Source organism: Notolepis coatsorum (genome assembly GCF_963971535.1).
Source record: "Notolepis coatsorum genome assembly, chromosome: 18".
Lineage (NCBI taxonomy): Eukaryota > Metazoa > Chordata > Actinopteri > Aulopiformes > Paralepididae > Notolepis > Notolepis coatsorum.
Window position 1 is genome coordinate 54,521,935 of NC_140182.1, and position 19,891 is coordinate 54,541,825.

The 19,891-nt window shown below is 45.7% G+C and overlaps 1 protein-coding gene across 1 annotated transcript in view; it reads right to left on the reverse strand.

Moving 5' to 3' along the window:
- Positions 1-846: 846 nt before the first annotated feature.
- The window catches only part of zfpm1 (zinc finger protein, FOG family member 1), a 186,147-nt gene continuing 167,102 nt past the window's right edge, over positions 847-19,891 (reverse strand). Inside the window, exons 6-8 of the mRNA XM_084335210.1 lie at positions 13,445-13,678; positions 12,018-12,260; positions 847-8,263 (exon numbers count right to left, since the gene is read on the reverse strand). Of these exons, the coding sequence (XP_084191336.1) occupies positions 5,625-8,263; positions 12,018-12,260; positions 13,445-13,678 (3,116 nt within the window). The 3' untranslated portion in view covers positions 847-5,624. The remainder of the gene's footprint in view (positions 8,264-12,017; positions 12,261-13,444; positions 13,679-19,891) is intronic.

The window sequence follows — 19,891 nt, forward strand, 5'->3', positions numbered from 1 at the left end:
GCAAGTTCCTTGATGATTCACTCAGGCTTTTTCTCTCTCTCTGCCAGGGAACATTTAAAAGGTGGGAGAGAAACACACACAGCCTGCAAGATTCTCATCTGAAAAGAGATGATGATTTATGGTGACTTCGATTGAGGGATTGTGAGTCAGGCGTTCAGAAGTCAAGGACACCCAGCCACCCATAGTCTAATGATGGATGCAGTGAATCGGTTATGGTGTGTAGGTAGTACAGGCTGAACGGGTTATGGTGTAGGCAGTACAGGGTGAATGGGTTACGGTGTAGGCAGTACAGGGTGAACGGGTTATGGTGTAGGGTGAATGGGTTATGGTGTGTAGGCAGTACAGGGTGAATGGGTTATGGTGTGTAGGCAGTACAGGGTGAATGGGTTATGGTGTGTAGGCAGTACAGGGTGAATGGGTTATGGTGTGTAGGCAGTACAGGGTGAATGGGTTACGGTTACAGTGTGTAGGCAGTACAGGGTGAACGGGTTACGGTGTAGGCAGTACAGGGTGAATGGGTTATGGTTATGGTGTGTAGGCAGTGCAGGGTGAATGGGTTATGGTGTAGGCAGTACAGGGTGAATGGGTTATGGTTATGGTGTGTAGGCAGTGCAGGGTGAATGGGTTATTGTGTGTAGGCAGTACAGGGTGAATGGGTTATGGTGTGTAGGCAGTACAGGGTGAATGGGTTATGGTGTGTAGGCAGTACAGGGTGAATGGGTCACGGTTACAGTGTGTAGGCAGTACAGGGTGAATGGTTACGGTTACAGTGTGTTGGCAGTGCAGGGTGAACAAAGAAATACGCAGAAAAATTAGGTTCACACTCTCACTCTTCAATGTCTCTCAGGACGCTTTATTTCCCATGCATAGTTTGGACAAGAGTGTAGTGGAACTTCAGATCGAAATGAAACTAAAAAAAAATAAAAAAGGGTAAAAGAAATAAAGAATTAAAACAAAGTAGTCGAACATTCATTACAAATTTCTCCATTAAGAAGTCATTGGAATCATTCACAAAAAAAAAATAAAAGTTTTCAAATTTTTCTTTTCTTTCAGTTTCACGTGAGACGGTTTTGAAAATCTTTCAGGAAAAGTCCTTCAAAGTAGCATGATGACATACACGCTCTGGACGAGGAAAAGTGCTGTATAAACATAAATATATTACAAAAAAAAAGAAAATCTCTGAAACTAAAACATTCAGCACATTTTATACAACAGTGCAATAGGGGGGAGGGTTCAAAAGAACGGTTCTCAGAGTTCCTCAGACGGTGACAAACTCACATATTCGCTGTCTCTTTCTCAAAGTGGAAAACGAGAGATCAGTGGAATTGTAAACACTTTGAAGTATAACTGATACAGCACTGCTCCAAGCCATGACAAGAGCAAAAAGAAAACAAAAGTATCCTTGACAATACAATCCTCCTCTGCATAAAGACCGAGAGAGAAAAATAAACTCCACTGTTTTCATTCCAGTTTTGACGGGAGACGCGCAAGACGTTGCGGTGAGCGCCTCGTGTCTCTTGGAGGGGAGGGGATGGGAATAAGAAGTAGGATCAATCAGCCAGATCAACTCAAAACATGATGCTCGTGAAATCATTTCTCATGGGTTGCAATGAGATAATGAGAGGTCATCAGCAGATACAACCATGATAACAACCGGTGGTGGCCATACATCGAACAGCAGAGCTTTTTCACACCCGAGTACAAGGTTGACAGGTGCGTATGAGAAGAGGGTTGACAATCTCGGACAAAGAACCACATAACTCCCGATTTAAGTTTTCAGAGGAACAATGTTTTCAAAGGGGCGACAGTGGATCTGGAGGTAAAACAGTCGTCTGGTAATCCAGATGTTGCCAGTTAGATTCCCGGGCAGCGTGTCAAAGTGTCCTTGAGCAAGACATTTTTGACGAGCAGGTTGGCACCTTGCATGGTTGCCTCCGCGTGAAGGTGTGAGTGAATGGGTAAAATGTGAGGAACAAATTGTAAAGCGGTTTGGATAAAAGCGCTATATAAATGCAGCCATTTACCATTTTTCAAACTGTATTATCTAAAAGATGGGCGAGTGTTATGTTCGTTCATCGCTAAAAGACTGTAGTGGTCGAGTACATTGTTGTGATACATCACTTTCACACCTCGACTTTACAACTGCAAATACACTGGCTGATGTGGAGTTATGTGGTTCTTCAGCGCAAGGTAATAAACAAATACCTCCTGTTTCACGGTCACCTTCACTTGCAGTTTCATAGGGAACGTTTCCAGCCATGCCTCAGCTCAATACACAATCCATAGGATGGTGGGATGGTCGGTGTACCCGCCTCTCCTCACCAACTAACGCCACACCACTGTTTAAGAACGAATATTTCTCAAACTTGACAAATCAGGCTAACTCAGGAGGAGTAACATCTGCAACCCCCAGACTGACAAGGGACGCAAGGACTTAAAAGCACAACTAGACCGTTTTTACCACACGTTGGTTCCACGTCATTCTTGTCTCGATGCAAGTTCACGACAGACCTGTTGTTCGATATTCCTTTTCCCTTGTGAAGATATCTGTAGCCATTTTGTGCCAAATGGCTTCCCACAGGCTTCCAGTGTATCTGAAAGTGTACCTTAACGCCTTCGTGGATGTTCAAAACTCACCTTGTTCGATGAAGACGGCCTGCTAACACATGGGTGTCGAGGCAAGAATGGCATAGGACCCACACAGCAACAGTGGGGTTAACTTTATCGCCCTGGTTAGCGATACAGTAGCAGTTCAATGCTCCTAGCATGACAAAGTCTCAATACGCACTCATATTTACCCTACTCTATCTGCCTGCAGTAAGGCTGTGCCAGTATTGCCTGGTTGCGAGGAAAGATTGCATTTCACAGCAGTACAGTAGTTAATACCACAACGTATAGAACGACAGAACAGGAATACATTTCGGTATGGGAGGAAATATATGCGCTTGAGGGGGAGGGAGAGAGAGAGTTCTTTCACACGTCACAGCTTAAGTTGACACTGTGTTCCCCACAATTTGTGCCCCCCTCGACTCTTATCTATATGCCTTCATTACCGGAGAGAAACACAAAAATCACACCCTTTAACACGTGTGAACTAAAGTGTATACATGTCGCATGGAACCCATAGTATAAGTCGACAATCTATCTATAAGCGGTGGTTCAAATTATAGTGTGTAGAGCAAGTCTGTGTTGTGCTTAAGATTTCACACCATTTCAATGAAAAAAACGTGTAACTCCAGTCCGGTTTTACTGGATTTTCCATGTTTTAAATCGGACCTTGAAAAACCCAATGTGAAATAAAAATATATATAAATATATACATACAGGGTTGTCAACCTAAAAATAAACCTCTTTTCTTCATTCCTGAAAATGTTGCATTTATGGAGATAAAAGGATTCAGATTGGCCGATGACACACCTGGGAGAAATTGACCCGAACCCCTTAAAGGTTCCACTACCCCTCCTTCTTGCCCCACTACCCCTCCTTCCTGAGTTGCATTAACACCCGAAAGGAAACAGGGCAGTAGTGGTTAACTAGCCCATTAATGGCCTCAAAATGTCTATATCTGTATTGTCTATCTGGTTAAAGTAAATTAAAACCATTGTCTTCAGGAGAGCATAAAGAGGATCAGACGGAGGGATAGTTGTGAGAGAGAGAGCAAACACGGCCCTTGGCTTTCCACACTTGTTACCGTAGTAACTGAAACATGCCTCGAGGAACGCTCCTTACACGCATCGGATTCGACAGGGTGGAACTTCCCATTCAATTAACTATCTATACACACACGTTTCCATCTACTCCGTCTGCGCATTCACATCCAGGGCTCGTTTGTACGGTTTTAAAGGAATCAAGGCTCATTTTGAAGGAGAGCAAGCTGGGAATGAGAGATGAGCATCTTGTGTGTACAGGGGAAGAGCTGCGAGGAGAGCTTGTGTGATCCCGTTAAGCTCAATGGGCTCAAAGGGTTATGAGTTCCATTCCCACCAGGGGCGACCCACACCGTGAATGTATGCGTATCGTATTACTGCGGGACGCTCCGGGTTAAAAGTGTCCCATCCACCCGATTGCATGTATGTTTAGTACAAAAGGAGTCGCTATGGAAGAAAGACGAGATTCTAGTGGTTTCTAGTCTTGCGTCAGCATCCCTTAAAAGTGCGGGGACCTTCCCTACACAAACATAACGTGCTAGTGGCAGAAATAACCAACTTTGAACTTTTTCACATGGGAAAATCCTTCACATCCACAAAAAGTGTGAAGCTAATTACACACCTAATTGTAATGTCAGTAATGTAAAGGGTCAATTCAGGAAAAATAAAACAGTTTTCTTCTAACCTTTACCATCAAATAAAGTCAACGTCAAAAAAAAGACGAACGTGAAAAGGGATAACAAGGTCATCATCGTTGTGATCCTAGTGGTGATTACTCAGTGGGGGGAGGGGGGGATATTACATATCTACACTTAGAAAATACACTTCAACATACCGAGACCCGAAACGGCTCCTTCGAAACAGTATGAAAAATATACAAATAAAAAATACAAATATCTTCAGACAATAGGTAGGTAGTTTTCTGTTGGCATGAAATCAGTCAGGACAAAAAAGAAAAAAAAAAAAAAGATACGATAAATATTTCACATGTTTTTATCTCTCCCTTGTATTTAAAAAAAAGAGAAAACTAAAAGTGTGGTTATGAAACAAAACAAAACTGTCCATTCAAAACTGTCCATTTGGAAATATTATTCTTCTGTAATTGGTAACATTGTTGATACCCCCAATATCAGTCGTTTTGTTTTCCCGCTAAAAACACCTTCTAGTTAGCAAAAAGAGCCAGTGTTGAAACCAAAAGCATATAGAATTATTTTAGTTTTTTTCTCGAGACATCATACACTATACACGGATCATAAAAACATTAACAATGATCAAGTCTTTTTTTTTTTCGTACAGAGAAATGTTTCGACCATTTAGGTCGGGGAGCCGCCGAGATCCATCATCATCATCACCAGCAAGTGATGTCTTCCAACGATCAGAATCAAATTACTGTCGTCATAAACAAATCAGTTAAACAGAGAGAGACAGAAAAGGGTTCAACAGAGATATTTTTTTCTTTTCTTTTCTTATTTTTCTTTTCAATTTTCTTTTTACATCCCATGATGCAACATTCTGAGCGGCCTATGGGTGAACGTTCCAGATCAGGGGGCGGGGGGCAAGAAGAGGCGGTGTGAAATGGTCTGTGGGAAGAATGGGGGGGGCGCGCACCTGGGCGTGCAGGTGGATCGGCAGAAGGCCAGGTAGCTCGGCCTGTAACTAACTAGCTCGGTAGGTAGGTAGGTTAGGTAGCGTATCTATCTCATCGCTTAGTGTAATACGTACTTTGACCCATAGGAGGAGTATTATCAGTTACCAAAGTAACACCACCTGCAGTTCTGGCCCCTAGGGGGAGCGGCGGCATGGGCATCAGGCCTTTACCAGGTGAGTAACAGTCACACTTTCATACACGGTCCGGACACGCCAGCCAGGTGCCATCTTGGCACTCGTATAGGGAGGACTGGCAGGAAAAGGAAGGTTGAGAGAGCGAGAGAGAGAGAAAGAGAGAAGGGGCGGAGGAGGACGAGGGAGTCTCCCATCTCACTTGACATGCTCGGCGCTGTGAGAGGAGCAGTAGTATTTTTTATGGGCGATGAAGGTGGAGAGGCTGCTGAACTTGATGTTGCAGAGCCGACAGTAGCGCATGTTACCGTTCTGCACGGGGGACACCAGGGGGCTTTTGGGGCCCGGGACCAGGACAGGGGGAGCGGGTAGGGGGTGGGGGGAAGCCTTGTCGGACAGGAGGGAGGTGGTGTCTCTCAGGGCCTCAGGCACAGGCGACAGAGTCATAGAGAGGGCCCTGGTGGGGGACACAGCCAGCGGGGAGCACGCAGGAGGGGACCCAGCCCCGCCCGGCGGGCTACCGTTTACCATGGGGGAGGCCGATTCCCTCTTCACTCGCCCGTTGACGCCGTCTCGGCAGGCTCGGGGCCCTGGGGTGGTGGAGGTGGAGACATTGCTGGTCGCAAGGCCTCCGTTCCCGGGGCTGAGGCTGGGGCTGGGGCTGGGGCTGACCGCACCACACGACCGAGGCTGAGCCTCCTCGGGCTCCTGCACGCTGAGGACGAGGCCGTGGACACTCCTGAAGTGCTCCACCAGGTCAGAGGTCACAGGCCTGTCGGGGCAGTAGGGACACACCATCAGCGGAGAGCCGGCACCTTCCACTTTGACCACAACTCCGGGAGGGGTGGCGGCAGCCGTGGTGCGGTGAGGGGACGTAGCCTCTGAGCCAGGTAAGGCAGAGGGGCGAGGGCTGGGCGAGGAGCCCTGGGCCTGGGGAGCCCACTCGCCAGGCAGAGCTTTAGCCTCTGCGGGGTGGAGGACATCGAGTCGCTCCGGCTGGGCCCTGCCGGTGGGGGAGGTGGAGGCGGGTCTCTTGAGCCTGTGGAGCTGTTCCAGTGTGTGGGGCTGCAGGGTGGTGGCGGGGCAGTAGTAGGTCTTGTGAGCCAGGTAGTTCTCGATGCTGTTGAAGCTGATGCTGCAGGCTGTGCACTTGTGGTAGTCCGTGAGCGGGAGGGCGGGGAGGACGCTGCTGCCGCTGCTTCGCGGGGTCTCTCGGAGCCGGGGTCTCTTGCTCAGGTCCATGGGGCCGTCTCCCTCGGGGCTGGAGCTGCCGGCGGTGACGGGGGAGGCCTCCTGTTTCATGGCCAGTCCCAGGGCAGAGGGAGAGGGGGCCGAGGTGGTGGTGATGGCGGCGGCAGCAGCCGCAGCAGCGTTAGCTAAGGCCTGGGTTCTGGCCATGTGTATCTCGTACATCTTCTTCCTCTTGCGCGTGCGGAAGGGTTGTGGCATGAAGCTGGCGGCGATGACCTTGGCCGGGTGGTTGGCGCGCTGGTTGGTCGGGTCGTGGCGCGAGGCGCAGTAGAAGCGCTTGTGCACGGTGTAGTTCTCGTGGCGACTGAAGCGGATGTTGCAGGCCTCGCAGAAGGTTTTCGTGGGGTCCTCCTCTTGGTCCTCGGCTGAACCGCTCGCCGGGCTCTGGCTCCCCTCACTCGCTCTCCCTCCTTCCCCTCCTTCCCCTCCTCCTCCTCCTCCTCCTCCTCCTCCACTGCCGCCTCCTCCTTCCCCCTCAGAAGAGGAAGACACTCCCTCTCTGACCACTGGGGTCTCGGCCTTCACCTCCACCAGCCTCCGGCCCTCCAGGGCTCTGCCCCCCACCGCGGCGGGATCAGAGTCGGTGGGAGAGGCAGACGCCGCCCTGCTGGCCGCTCCACCCTGAGGAGATGTCGACGAGCCCAGTCTCCCGGAGGAAGGCATGGCAGCCGGGGTGGCGTCCCTCGCCAGGCCCGGGCCACCGGTTGGGACTGGAGCATCTGCCTGGTGCCTGCTGGAACAGTACAGTCTCTTATGGACATAGTAGTTGTTGATGTTGTTAAAGGTGATGTCACATTCAAAGCAGGTGGCCCCTTTGTGTGGGGGGGTGGCAGCAGCAGTGGCCGCCGCAGGGCCCCCCGGGGGGTAGAAGGCGGCCGGGGTGTTTGGGGGAACGGCCTGGCCCTGTTTCAGACGACTGTGGACCATCTCAGACATCTTAGCCAGGATCTCCGAGGCCTGAGGCAAGATGGCCGCATCAGGTCCGAACATGTACTGAGGGAGGAACACGGTTCCCCCTGGCAACACTGAGCCGGCACCTCCGACGTGGGCGGGGCTAGAGCCAGGGGTGGGGCTGGTCGGCTCCACCTTCACCGCAGCAGCAGAGGGACTCCTTGGGGAGGTAGACGTCTGAGAAGAAGTGGCGGCGTTGAGCTCCTTGTTTCCCCCTCGACTGGATCCTAAATTCCCCTCTTCACGCTCCTCCTCCTCATCCTCCCCTCCTCCCAGCTCCACCTCCATCTCCTCTGTGTCAGAGTCTGAACGAGGCTCCTCCTTGATTCTCAGGCCGGGGGCCAGGTGGTCGGGGGGGCTGCAGCCTCGGGGAGTGGCTGAGCCGCCGTTGGCTCCAGGGCTGGACGAGACGGGGCGGGGGACACAGGCCGGGGGCTCCCTGTCCTGGGGAGAAGGCTGGAGCTGGGGGTGGTCAGCCGAGGAGGGGGTGCTCTGGCGTGGGGTGGGGCTCCTCTCGGCCGGGACCCGCACCTCCAGGTGGGTGCGGACGTGCTGCTGGAGCTGAGCGGGGGAGTCCGAGTTGAAGCCGCACACCTGACACTTCAATACCACACCGGTGTCTCCAGGACTTAGGCCTGCAACACAGAGACAAGACATCATGGCACCATGGGTTATTATGACGATAATGTATGGAGAAGAGAGGACAGGAGAGAAGGGAAGAGGAGAGAGGAGTAGAGGACAGGAGAGGAGGAGAGGACAGGAGAAGAGAGGGAAGGAGAGGAGAGGAAAGGGAGTATAGGACAGGAGAGGAAATGAGAGGAGAGGGGAGGGGAGAGAGGAGAGGAGGAGAGGCTAGGGGAGGAGAGGAGAAGAGGAGGAGAGGGGAATAGAGGATAGGACAGGATCGGGGAATAGAGGACAGGAGGAGAGGATAGGACAGAGAGGAGAGGGGAATAGAGGACAGGGGAGGATAGTATAGGACAGGAGAGGGGAAGGAGAGGTCTTTACACAAATATTAACAAAATTCCATTTCATTCTCCCTCCATTTGGTAAATGGAATGGTAAATGGTCTGCATGTATATAGAGTTTTTATCCAACGCGCTTTACAACTTATGCCTCACATTCACCCGTTCACTCACACATTCACACACTGGTGGCGGAGGCTACCATGCAACATGTATGAATCGTACATCGGGCGTAGTTCCTTTAAATGTACTTAGTATTTCTGGCATTGAGTGAAGTTGAGTCTACCAGTTCTCAACTCAAATCATTAAAACGATAATGTGTAAATGTAGCACCTGCTGGCCACGAGGGGTACTGTCTTATTGTTTTCAACACATTTCCCATAAGAAGACTCTCTGCAGAGCGTATTCTTGGGTTTCTTGGTGGTCCAGGTGGCTGCGTATTTGTTTTACATTGTTGCAGAAAATACCCTGCATTCTGCGCACAAAGAACCTATCAAGTTGTGTTTGTTCTAGACATACGTGTGGTATCGTGAGAAGGCTGACCAAGCTGGTCTCACCAGACCATCTGAGGCTAGTGCAGCGAAAGTGGTGTGTTGAAAGGCTGGTGGTCTCAATTTGTCTTGTACATGCTCCAGAACTCGTACATATTGTCACTTTTATTTTTTAAAACAGAGGTTTTAAAAACTGTGTGGGTATCAGACAGGAAGAAAGACGGTCAGGTTTTAAAACTGTGAGCATCAAACAGGAAGAAAAACTGTCTTCTCAATATCCCATTCGTGATGAAGGCCGGGAGGATGCGACCCTCTCTGCGTGCCCTCCTGTCTCCCTGTCTCCGGCGGTCTCGTAGTGGTGACCGGAGTGCTGGACGTCCCGCGATGATGTCGGGGAGGTTGCGACCCTCTCTGCGCCGCCCCCTATCTCCCTGTCTCCGGCTGTCTCGGAGCGATGACCGGAGTGTTGAACGTCCCGTGATTAAGACGGGGAGGATGCGACCCTCTTTGCACCGCCCCTGTGCCTCAAATAGATTCGCTATCAGCTCTATCTTTAATCTTTCAAAATGTTCAGTTGCTATCGCTATCAGCTATATCTTTAATTTTTCAAAATGTTCAGTTGCTATTGCATGCACTCATCTGTGTTTCACTACACACATGAGTGCATGCTTACCAACTGTTAGTTAGATACACCGACATCTAAGAAGGGAGATCCCTCCTTGAATGGCCCTTCTAAGGTTTCTCTCCTCCACAATGCCTGTGGTGCATTTTTCCCTATTGTTAGGTTTTAGTGAGTTTTTCCTTACCTTCGCGTGGGGTATGTCTGGGAGTGCTTGCATTCATTCATTTATTTACATTTATTTTAAATTTGTTGGACCTTATGGTGTTCTTGTTTTATTCTTGACTTATTGTTATGTTTCTTCTTGACTTGTTTAAAGAAGACGTGTCCGGCCCATGGGGACATTAACGTGTGTTCAGGGTTTGTACACCTTTTCCAAGGCAAAATGCAAGCACTTTTCAAGCATTTTCAAGGTGCATTTTCAAGATTTTCCAGCATCTTATGCGGCTGTGGTAAATTAAATATTTACTCAAAATTATTATTTCACTTCTTCCATCACATTAAATCAGATGTTATTGTGCTAAACAACCAAAATTATGTAGACTTGGCATCATATATAACCTGGCTGAGCCGATCTGTTATGCAGTAACGTACTGTATATCTGTATGTCATAAATGTCATGATGAATTGAACATGGGGGACCCTGATGTAAACAAGACGAAAGTCTTTCTCTGGTCTGCATCCCCTTAACAATTGTGTGTATTGAGCCGTACTGTATTGTACCCATTCTGCAATCCTGTTAATAAAGTTTTCAATCAATCAATCAATTAATCAACTCCACTGCAAGCTACTCCACTGGCTGCTCTGGCTCTCACTACACTGCTGGTTGTTGATGTGGATGTAGCTGTGCTGCTTGATGCATTGCTTGTCTGCTGGAAATAATCCACTAATGCAGGACCTGGATTTAGACGTGCTTTCATCAGAATTTGATGCTTCTTCCCTAAATAAAAAGGAGCAGCATGTTATAAATAAAACAAAGTGTTTTATTAATTTAATCTCACTGGTTGCACTTAACTTTAAGAGTGTTTATTGTTTAATGTTGACATCTAATGCCTATGAATTTTAGAGCCTAATGATGGCCTGGAATGAACCAACTACCTTAACATTATTATCCATGTAATTAACTGTAAAGTTCACGTTAGCTGTTAGATTGCATATTCCATAAATAAACATGCTAAAATTGGCCTGGCTCGTCACGTTTGATTGAAAACATTATTAACAGATTGCAGAATGGGTACAATACACTATGGCTCAATACACACAATTGTTAAATGGATGCAGACCAGAGAAATACTTTCGTCTTGTTTACATCAGGGTGCCCCATTTTCAATTCATCATAACATTTATGACATACAGGTAGACAGTACGTTACTGCGTTCCAACCTACAACTGCTCCACACCAGTTCCACACCAGTCTCCATAAATGTTCCGTTATAAAAATAAAATACCATTTCAATACACAACAAGTTTTCGTGTTTTGAAATACATGAAAGGAAATTACCGGTAGCTAACGTTGATTTGCCTAACGTTAAGCTATGCTACATGCTACAACACTGCGGTGAAAAACAGAGTCCGGTAAACACGAGTTTGTAATTCCAATAGTGTATTCTGCCTGTTACTTGACTATTTCGATTATTGAAGTGGTATTTTTATAAAAAACATTTACGGAGACAGGTGTGGAGCACTTGTAGTCTCGAACTTAGTTACCTGGCGAGCCAGGCCGATACACGTTAATAACACCCATGGCTCAGTGGCTCACCTTTCAACGTGGCTCGAACGTGCAGACTCCCACATGGTAAAAATCCTTTCTGCATATTTTGCACACGGCTACTCGAGGATGTTCTCCTCTTTTTAACCATGAATTATATTTGATATCTCCGAGCCAGAGCTCATTAAAACGGCAGCCTCCCGGCATTTTGACCACACACACGCGCTGTTCTCAGATGGCACAGGTAAAAACACTACGGGTAGAGCCGAGCCACATTTCATTTTGCGTGAAAGGCGAAAGCAAAAATAGGCTCGCGAGTCGCTCCGACTTATTTTATTTCTTTGTCTAAAAACCAAACTATTCAGTCATATAGCGATTTATTATTAAGTATAAAGTGCAATTACAATTTCAATAACTTTCCAGCACTTTATACACAATTCAAGCACATTTAAAACCTTGAAAACAGCACATTGAAATACAAGCATTTTCAAGGATTTCCAGCACCCGTACGAACCCTGTGTGTTGTCGGGCCTTACAAATAAATTTGATTTGATTTGATTTCATATTTGGATAGCAATATGAATATTCTTCAGGTGTAATAATTACCTGTGGTCAGGGGCAGCTTGGGCATGCCTGGGCCGGGGGAGTAGACCTCGCTCCTGGAGCCCGGCTGACAGACCATGTGACTGGTGACCAGGTGACTGTACAGGATGTCCCTGGTGGTGGAGATGAAGCCACACCCGTGACACACGCCGTTCAGAGTGTCCGTGTGCACCTTCAGGTGGCGCTCACAGTTTGCCTTGGTGGTGAAGGCAGACAGGCAGATCAGACACACAAACGGACGCTCACCTGTGGGGCGGAGAGGAAGCAAGAAAGAGAGGGTGAGTGAGTGAGTGATGGAGAGAGAGGAAGAGAGGAGGGGGTCATCCAGGAGGAAGCTGAATGATGATGAAAGGAAGAAAGAACGAAAAAAAGAAAGTAAAAAGACAAGAAGAAAGAAAGAAAGAAAGAAAGAAAGAAAGAAAGAAAGAAAGAAAGAAAGAAAGAAAGAAAGAAAGAAAGAAAGAAAGAAAGAAAGAAAGAAAGAAAGAAAGAAAAGAAAGAAAAGAAAGAAAGGGGGTCATCTAGTAGAAAGCAGGACGTGAGAGAGAGATATGAGATGGAGGAAGCTAAGGGGGTATAATTATGGTAGAAGTGTGTTTTAATAAACACCTGAACAGTAGGGCTTTCACATTTCAATCCCAGTTAGAACAAAATGTTTGAACTGTAAGGATGTGAATGATGATTGCCCCATTAACTATTTAGTTATCTGCTTTCCAGAGTCCCAGAATCACTTTAGTGTGCCCTGTATTCCAACAGATGGCCTTCTCATGCTGCCTGGCACATTGTATTGCATGCTATAGGGCTATGTAGAGAGAGACACAATGAAAACTTTAGGAAACTAGCGAGACAAGCCGTGTTGCTGAAAGGATCGTCTCAACACCAAGTATATTATTAGTATCTGTTGACCCCCGTTGCTCTTTCGTACAACAACTAGTGGCCATAAACTGACTACCGAAGCAGGCTGCAGGTAAAGCCATCCGGTGTTATTGGGAGATGCGGGCATAATTAACCCTCATGACCAAACTCTCCAAACACTCTTGCTCGTGAAGGAAGCTCATGTTTATATTCCCTACATGAAGAAAGAAGTGAATAATTGTGACGTTAAACAAAGAAATGTTCCATAGACTATGAAAATAAAAATAGGTCTGATTCTACTCTCAGATCTGTGTGTACATTTCAATCAGGTCATGGGGTTAAATTTCCTTCCAATTTAATTAATTCAGAATAAGAAAAAAATATATATATAAAGAAATGAAAAACACTTGCTACCAGGACGACATCATGTTCAGTCATTAATAATGATTATAATTCTTAATAAATAATTAAAATCTTGCACTTTTTGAAAAAAATTCTCCACATTTGGTAATCAGACGAGTGGGAAGGGAACTGACCCCGGGTCTGGCGCTCTGGATATGAGGGGTGATCCTCACCGCTGTGCGTGCGCATGTGGATCTCCAGGGAGCTGGCGCTGGGGCAGCTCTTGTTGCATTGTGGGAAGGGACAGACACGCTCATTGGGGTAGGACTCCTTGGGCTTGTCCTGCGGTGGGGAAGTGGCGGCCGCAGGCTGCTTCTGTCGGCTGGCGCAGTAGTACATGAGGTGGGCCTGGAGGTTCCTCTCGCTGCGGTACCAGATCCCACAGTCCTTACAGGGAAAGATGTCTTCTGATGGAGCGACAAGGACAAGACACAGGCTAACTGTTAGCTAAGCAATCACATAGACTAACCGTTAGCTAAGCAATCACATAGACTAACCGTTAGCTAAGCAATCACATATAGGCTAACCGTTAGCTAAGCAATCACATATAGGCTAACCGTTAGCTAAACAATCACATATAGACTAACCTTTAGCTAAGCAATCACATATAGGCTAACCGTTAGCTAAACAATCACATATAGACTAACCGTTAGCTAAGCAATCACATATAGGCTAACCGTTAGCTAAGCAATCACATATAAACTAACCGTTAGCTAAGCAATCACATATAGACTAACCGTTAGCTAAGCAATCACATAATAGGCTAACCATTAGCTATTAGCTAAGCAATCACAATATCACATACAGACTAACCGTTAGCTAAACAATCACATATTATAGGCTAACCGTTAGCTAAGCAATCACATAAGGCTACCGTTAGCTAACCCATCACCTATATGCTAACCTTTAGCTAAACAATCACATAATAGACTACTATTATCTAACCAATCACATATAGCAGGGCTATTCAACTGGCGGCCCGCGGGCCAGATCCGGCCCGCGGGATGATTCTGACCGGCCCGCCAAAGATTACATGATAATAAAAAAAATTAAAAAAATAAAATAAAAAATAGTTTTTTTTAATATTTTTTTTTTCATGTCAACGTTAACACGCACAATTGAGCCAAAAGTCACTCAATTAATGACAGATTTCATTGATAAATTGAGGGAAAACTTTGCAAGTCGATTTGATGAATTTGACATGTCCAGAGAATTGATGCATTTTGTGAGCAACCCATTTGCCAATGTAGCTGCTATTTCCACAAAAGGACAAGAGTTCCTTGCATCACTTCACATTGAGGAAGGTCTCCTGCAACTTGAAATAATTGACATGCAAGCATCATCTGCTCTGAAGCAGGCACTTGAGAATGAATCCACCACAACATTTTGGATAAAGTGTATTCATGTCGAGACATTCCCCAAAATAAAAACGCTGGCAATATCTGTGCTAACAATGTTTGGCTCAACATACACCTGTGAATCCAGTTTCTCTCACATGAATGCCATTAAAACAAGCAACCGTGCCTCCTTAACAAATGAGCATTTGCATCACTGTTTGCGGGTAGCCCTCACTTCCTATGAACCCTCTTTCTCTGCCATTGCCCAGTCAAAGAAGTGCAATCGCTCTCATTAGATGTGTGTATGTAGGCTAGGCCTGTCTGCCCCCCACCCCCCTGATGTTTGAGAGTTAAGAGTGGACAATAAGTGCTAATAAGATGCTGTTGTTGCACAGACATGAAGCACTTTTTCATAAGCTCAGCTGCACTATAAATGTGTTTTTTTGTTCAAGTGTTGATGTTAGAATGTTCAGATGCACATCATGCACTTGTTTCTTTTTTATTTTATTTTTATATTGAAATGTTGAAGAGGAGATGTTGCAGTTGTTGCACAGTCATAAATGAAGCACTTTTTGCAGGAGATGTTGCAGATGTGGCACATAAATGAAGCACTTTTTTTGAAAAGTATACTACTTTTGCAATGTAGTTAAATAAAAGTTGTGAAAATGTGGTTGCGTGTTGTGTCAAGTGTACATATATTCATAGCACGGGGAGGCGCCGTGGCAGTCTGGCCCCTGGCCCCTTGGGTTTCTGACAATGTGGCCCCCTGAACAATTTAGTTGAATAGCCCTGACATATAGGCTATGCGATCATCAGAGACAAAGTCTGAGAACACGAATAGCAAAGATCAAAGACTCCAACGTGATCAAATGAAAATTATGATACAAAAAAGGTCAAAATAATCACAATATGATATTCTTTTCCATATGGTTCAGCCCTGCGACCCACACTCCAGTCTGTCACCACCAATAATCCAAGAACATGGAAGGAACAGTGTCAGAGTGAAAAAGGCCTCTTACAAGCCCGATCCGTGATGTTTGACAATATTAACGTACGTGGCACAATTAAATTATCTGTGATCAAGAATTTCACATACATGCTTGGAAGAGGTTGATTAGTAGATGGAAAAAAGGATATTTGGAACATTCCTAACACATTGTAAATCAGAATATAGTTGTTGTTTACATGAGCGTGCATGTGTCCCCTCCCTACTTCCCATTTCCCCACGTTGAATGCACCTGATTGGATATAATCATGCTGGTGCTCTAGTGCAACATCTAGTGGCTGAATGTTATCTATAGCACCTTTAACTGTTGTCTAATTGTTAGTCCTTGTATCAAGAGCTCAGTTGATCCACTAGTGTTTTTTCCAGTTGAACGTAAAACGATTGTGACAAATTGTGTCAGTCATAGATCCAAATGTAAAGAAAAGGGTTTATCCAAGAACAAGAAGAGTAAACAAGAACAAGAAGGGTAAACAAGAATGGAGACGTGATTCTTGTTTACCCTTCTTGTTCTTGTTTACTATTCTTGTTCTTGGATAAAACCCTTTTCTTTACATTTGGATCTATGACTGACACAATTTGTCACAATCGTTTTACGTTCAACTGGAAAAAACAGTTGAAAGCAGCATTCATGAAGAAAAACATGGCGTATTGTATTGTACTAGGAATGCTCCTCCTTCAGAAGGACATGAAGCATTTGCACAGAACAGACTATGTACAGTACATTAACCTACACACAACAAAACATACTAGTTTGAACCACCACTAAAACTGTTCCTTTACCCCTCCAACACACACACACATACAAACAAACAATTAACAACCCCCACCACCGACACGCTGTGCCACATTGTTGTGCTGTAGAATGACAATACATTTGAATCTAATCGAATACACACCATAATAAAACACAAAACACCCACACACATATCAGCAAACAGCTGTGATCTACAAAGTGACTTTTAACACCTGGAATAAAGATGGCTCCCTATTACATCGCCACACAGCTGGTCTCCATGGCAACAGAACATGAAGGTTCCAGGAACGAGAGCGCGAGGGGGGCACCAGGGAGGAATCAAACTGATCTGGTATCAGAACCTCGTGTTAATGGGGCAATTTTTGATAACATCCGATAATTAAGCAGCTCCTCAGAAGAACCAAGTGGAACCAAGATAGAGCAGGAAGGAGCGGCCAACATTCTGACATTTCTTCTCATGTCATTAATCATGGTCACGCTGGCTGTGCGTGTGTGTGTGTGCGTGTATGTCATGTTAATCAGAGTGATAATATAAGTTTGGGAATGTGCAATGAAGCTCAATATTTGTGTGAGTGTGTGTGTGTGTGTGTGTGTGTGTGTGTGTGTGTGTGTGTGTGTGTGTGTGTGTGTGTGACTGACTTGAGAATAGCACAGGGCCAATTGGGAAGTGTAGTGGTTACGTCATTGCTGTTTCCGGCCGGTCCACCATCTTGAAAACGCAATGTATTTCCCCATTGCCCATTTCTAAATCGTCTCGTTTAAAGCAAATAAAGCATGAACATTTGCATGGTGTACCTTTCTGTGCGTATTCCGTATTCATCCACAATCTATAGCTCAACATGAAAATATTCGCAATTAATGGTAAAGAAATATCGCCGAATTTAATTTCAACCAAAAATGGTTAAACAACAATGTTAGTGATAGAAGGGAACTCATTTTGTGCAAAATGGAAAGCTTGCCAATGTTCATGAGGCAGAATTGTTACAATAGCCGATAATCCATTTTCCAATGATAAATCCCTATACGGGTGGACCTCGTGGGCGGTCCAAAGTGACGTCAGACTACACCTCCCTATAGGAGCCTTTATGAGGAACAGTGAGAAGAGGGGGAAGCAATGAGCAAAGCCAGTGATGACACCAGGTTGCTGTAACAAGAGTCGCAGTGCCATCTTGTGGTGTACAGGGTGTATTACATCACACATTTATTACATTTCATTATCATGTGGCGAGCCAATTTAGAGATCAGCTTGGGCCTAAAGATGTGGGACCCCAGGCCTGACACTGAGTCCAAACATATTCTAGTCTGAACCAAACCAAGCCTCTGGCCTTTTAGCCCAACCCACAATACACACCTAGGCTATTATGTCAGTGGTCTCTACTTAAACCTGAAATAGATATACATTAGGGGTGCAACGGTACACAAAAACCACGGTACGGTACGCACCTCGGTTTTGAAGTCAAGGTTCGGTACGGGTTTTGGGTACAGTGGGGGAAAGTTTGGCTTTCCATGTTCCACTCAGGGGTGATGTAGTGTGCAGTAACTAATTGTACTTGTAGGGCTGTCAACGAATATTCTATATTGAAATTAATAATCGACTTGTACATATTTTTTTTTTAATAATAATAATTATATTAGATTGTGAAAAAAACAGCCCCCGGTGGGCGGTCGTTAGTGGTTAACATACCGTTGTATTCGTTCGGTACACTACACAGCCGTTCGGTACGGTACGGTACACACTGAAACGGTTCGGTACGGTACGGATACGTGTACTTTTACACCCCTAATATACATAAATAATAAATAGCTAATAACAGCATTTTTCAACAATATCTTTTCAACCTGCGTTTAACCAAAACCCAATCAATTAAGTGAGATATTCAGCCTGGCTTGATCAAAGTGCATCAGCTTTCATCAGGTGCAGACCAAGTAGGGGATGCACCAATACAGGTTTCAGATGATTGGGAAGATACCAAAATAGTAGTATAGTAGTACAGTATCAGTGTCGGGAAATTTCCCCAATACTACTATCTGATAACAAAAATCACTTGTATCATCTCAGATATCAAAGAGAAGACACTTGATTGGTTTTCTGTATGTTCGCCTGGATATATTTCAATCATATTCATCCAACACCGATGGTCTGAGTCAATGGTCTGAGTCAATACTGTTCAGTACAAGTATTGGGTCGGATCAGCAGGAATCTAGAATTGGTATCAGCGTATCCCTAACGCCAAGGTCAAGACAGACTGGACCGCTCTGGTCTGTTGACACAAAGACAGAAACACACAGAGACAGAGAGACAGAAACACACAGAGACAGAGAGACAGAAACACACAGAGACAGAGAGACAGACACACACAGAGACAGAGAGACAGACACACACAGAGACAGAGAGACAGAAACACACAGAGACAGAGACAGACACACACAGAGAGACAGAGAGACAGACACACACAGAGACAGAGTGACAGAAACACACAGAGACAGAGAGACCGAAACACAGACAGAAACACACAGAGACAGACACACACAGAGAGACAGAGAGACAGACACACACAGAGACAGAGTGACAGAAACACACAGAGACACAGAGACAGAAACACACAGAGAGACAGAGAGACAAAAACACACAGACAGAAACACACACAGAGACAGAGAGACAGAAACACACAGAGAGACAGAAACACACAGAGACAGAAACACACAGAGAGACAGAGAGACAGAAACACACAGACAGAAACACACACAGAGACAGAGAGACAGAAACACACAGAGAGACAGAAACACACAGAGACAGAGAGACAGAAACACACAGAGACAGAGAGACAGAAACACACAGAGACAGCGTGATAGAAACACACAGAGACAGACAGAAACACACAGAGACAGAGACAGAAACACACAGAGACAGAAACACACAGAGACAGAGAGACACAGAGACAGAGAGACAGAAACACACAGAGACAGAGAGACAGAAACACACAGAGACAGAGAGACAGACACACACAGAGAGACAGAGAGACAGACACACACAGAGACAGAGAGACAGAAACACACAGACAGAAACACAGAGAGACAGAGCGACAGAAACACACAGAGACAGAAACACACAGAGACAGAGAGATAGAAACACACAGAGACAGAGAGATAGAAACACACAGAGACAGAGAGAGACAGAGAGACAGAAACACACAGAGACAGAGAGATAGAAACACACAGAAACACAGAGAGACAGAGCGACAGAAACACACAGAGACAGAAACACACAGAGACAGAGAGATAGAAACACACAGAGACAGAGAGACAGAAACACACAGAGACAGAGAGACAGAAACACACAGAGACAGACACACACAGAGAGCCAGAGAGACAGACACACACACAGAGACAGAGAGACAGAAACACACAGAGAGACAGAGCGACAGTAACACACAGCAACAGAGAGATAGAAACACAGAGACAAATAGTGAAAAAGAGAGATAGCCAGAGAGAGAGATAGGACCACCCCCTCATAATCCATTGA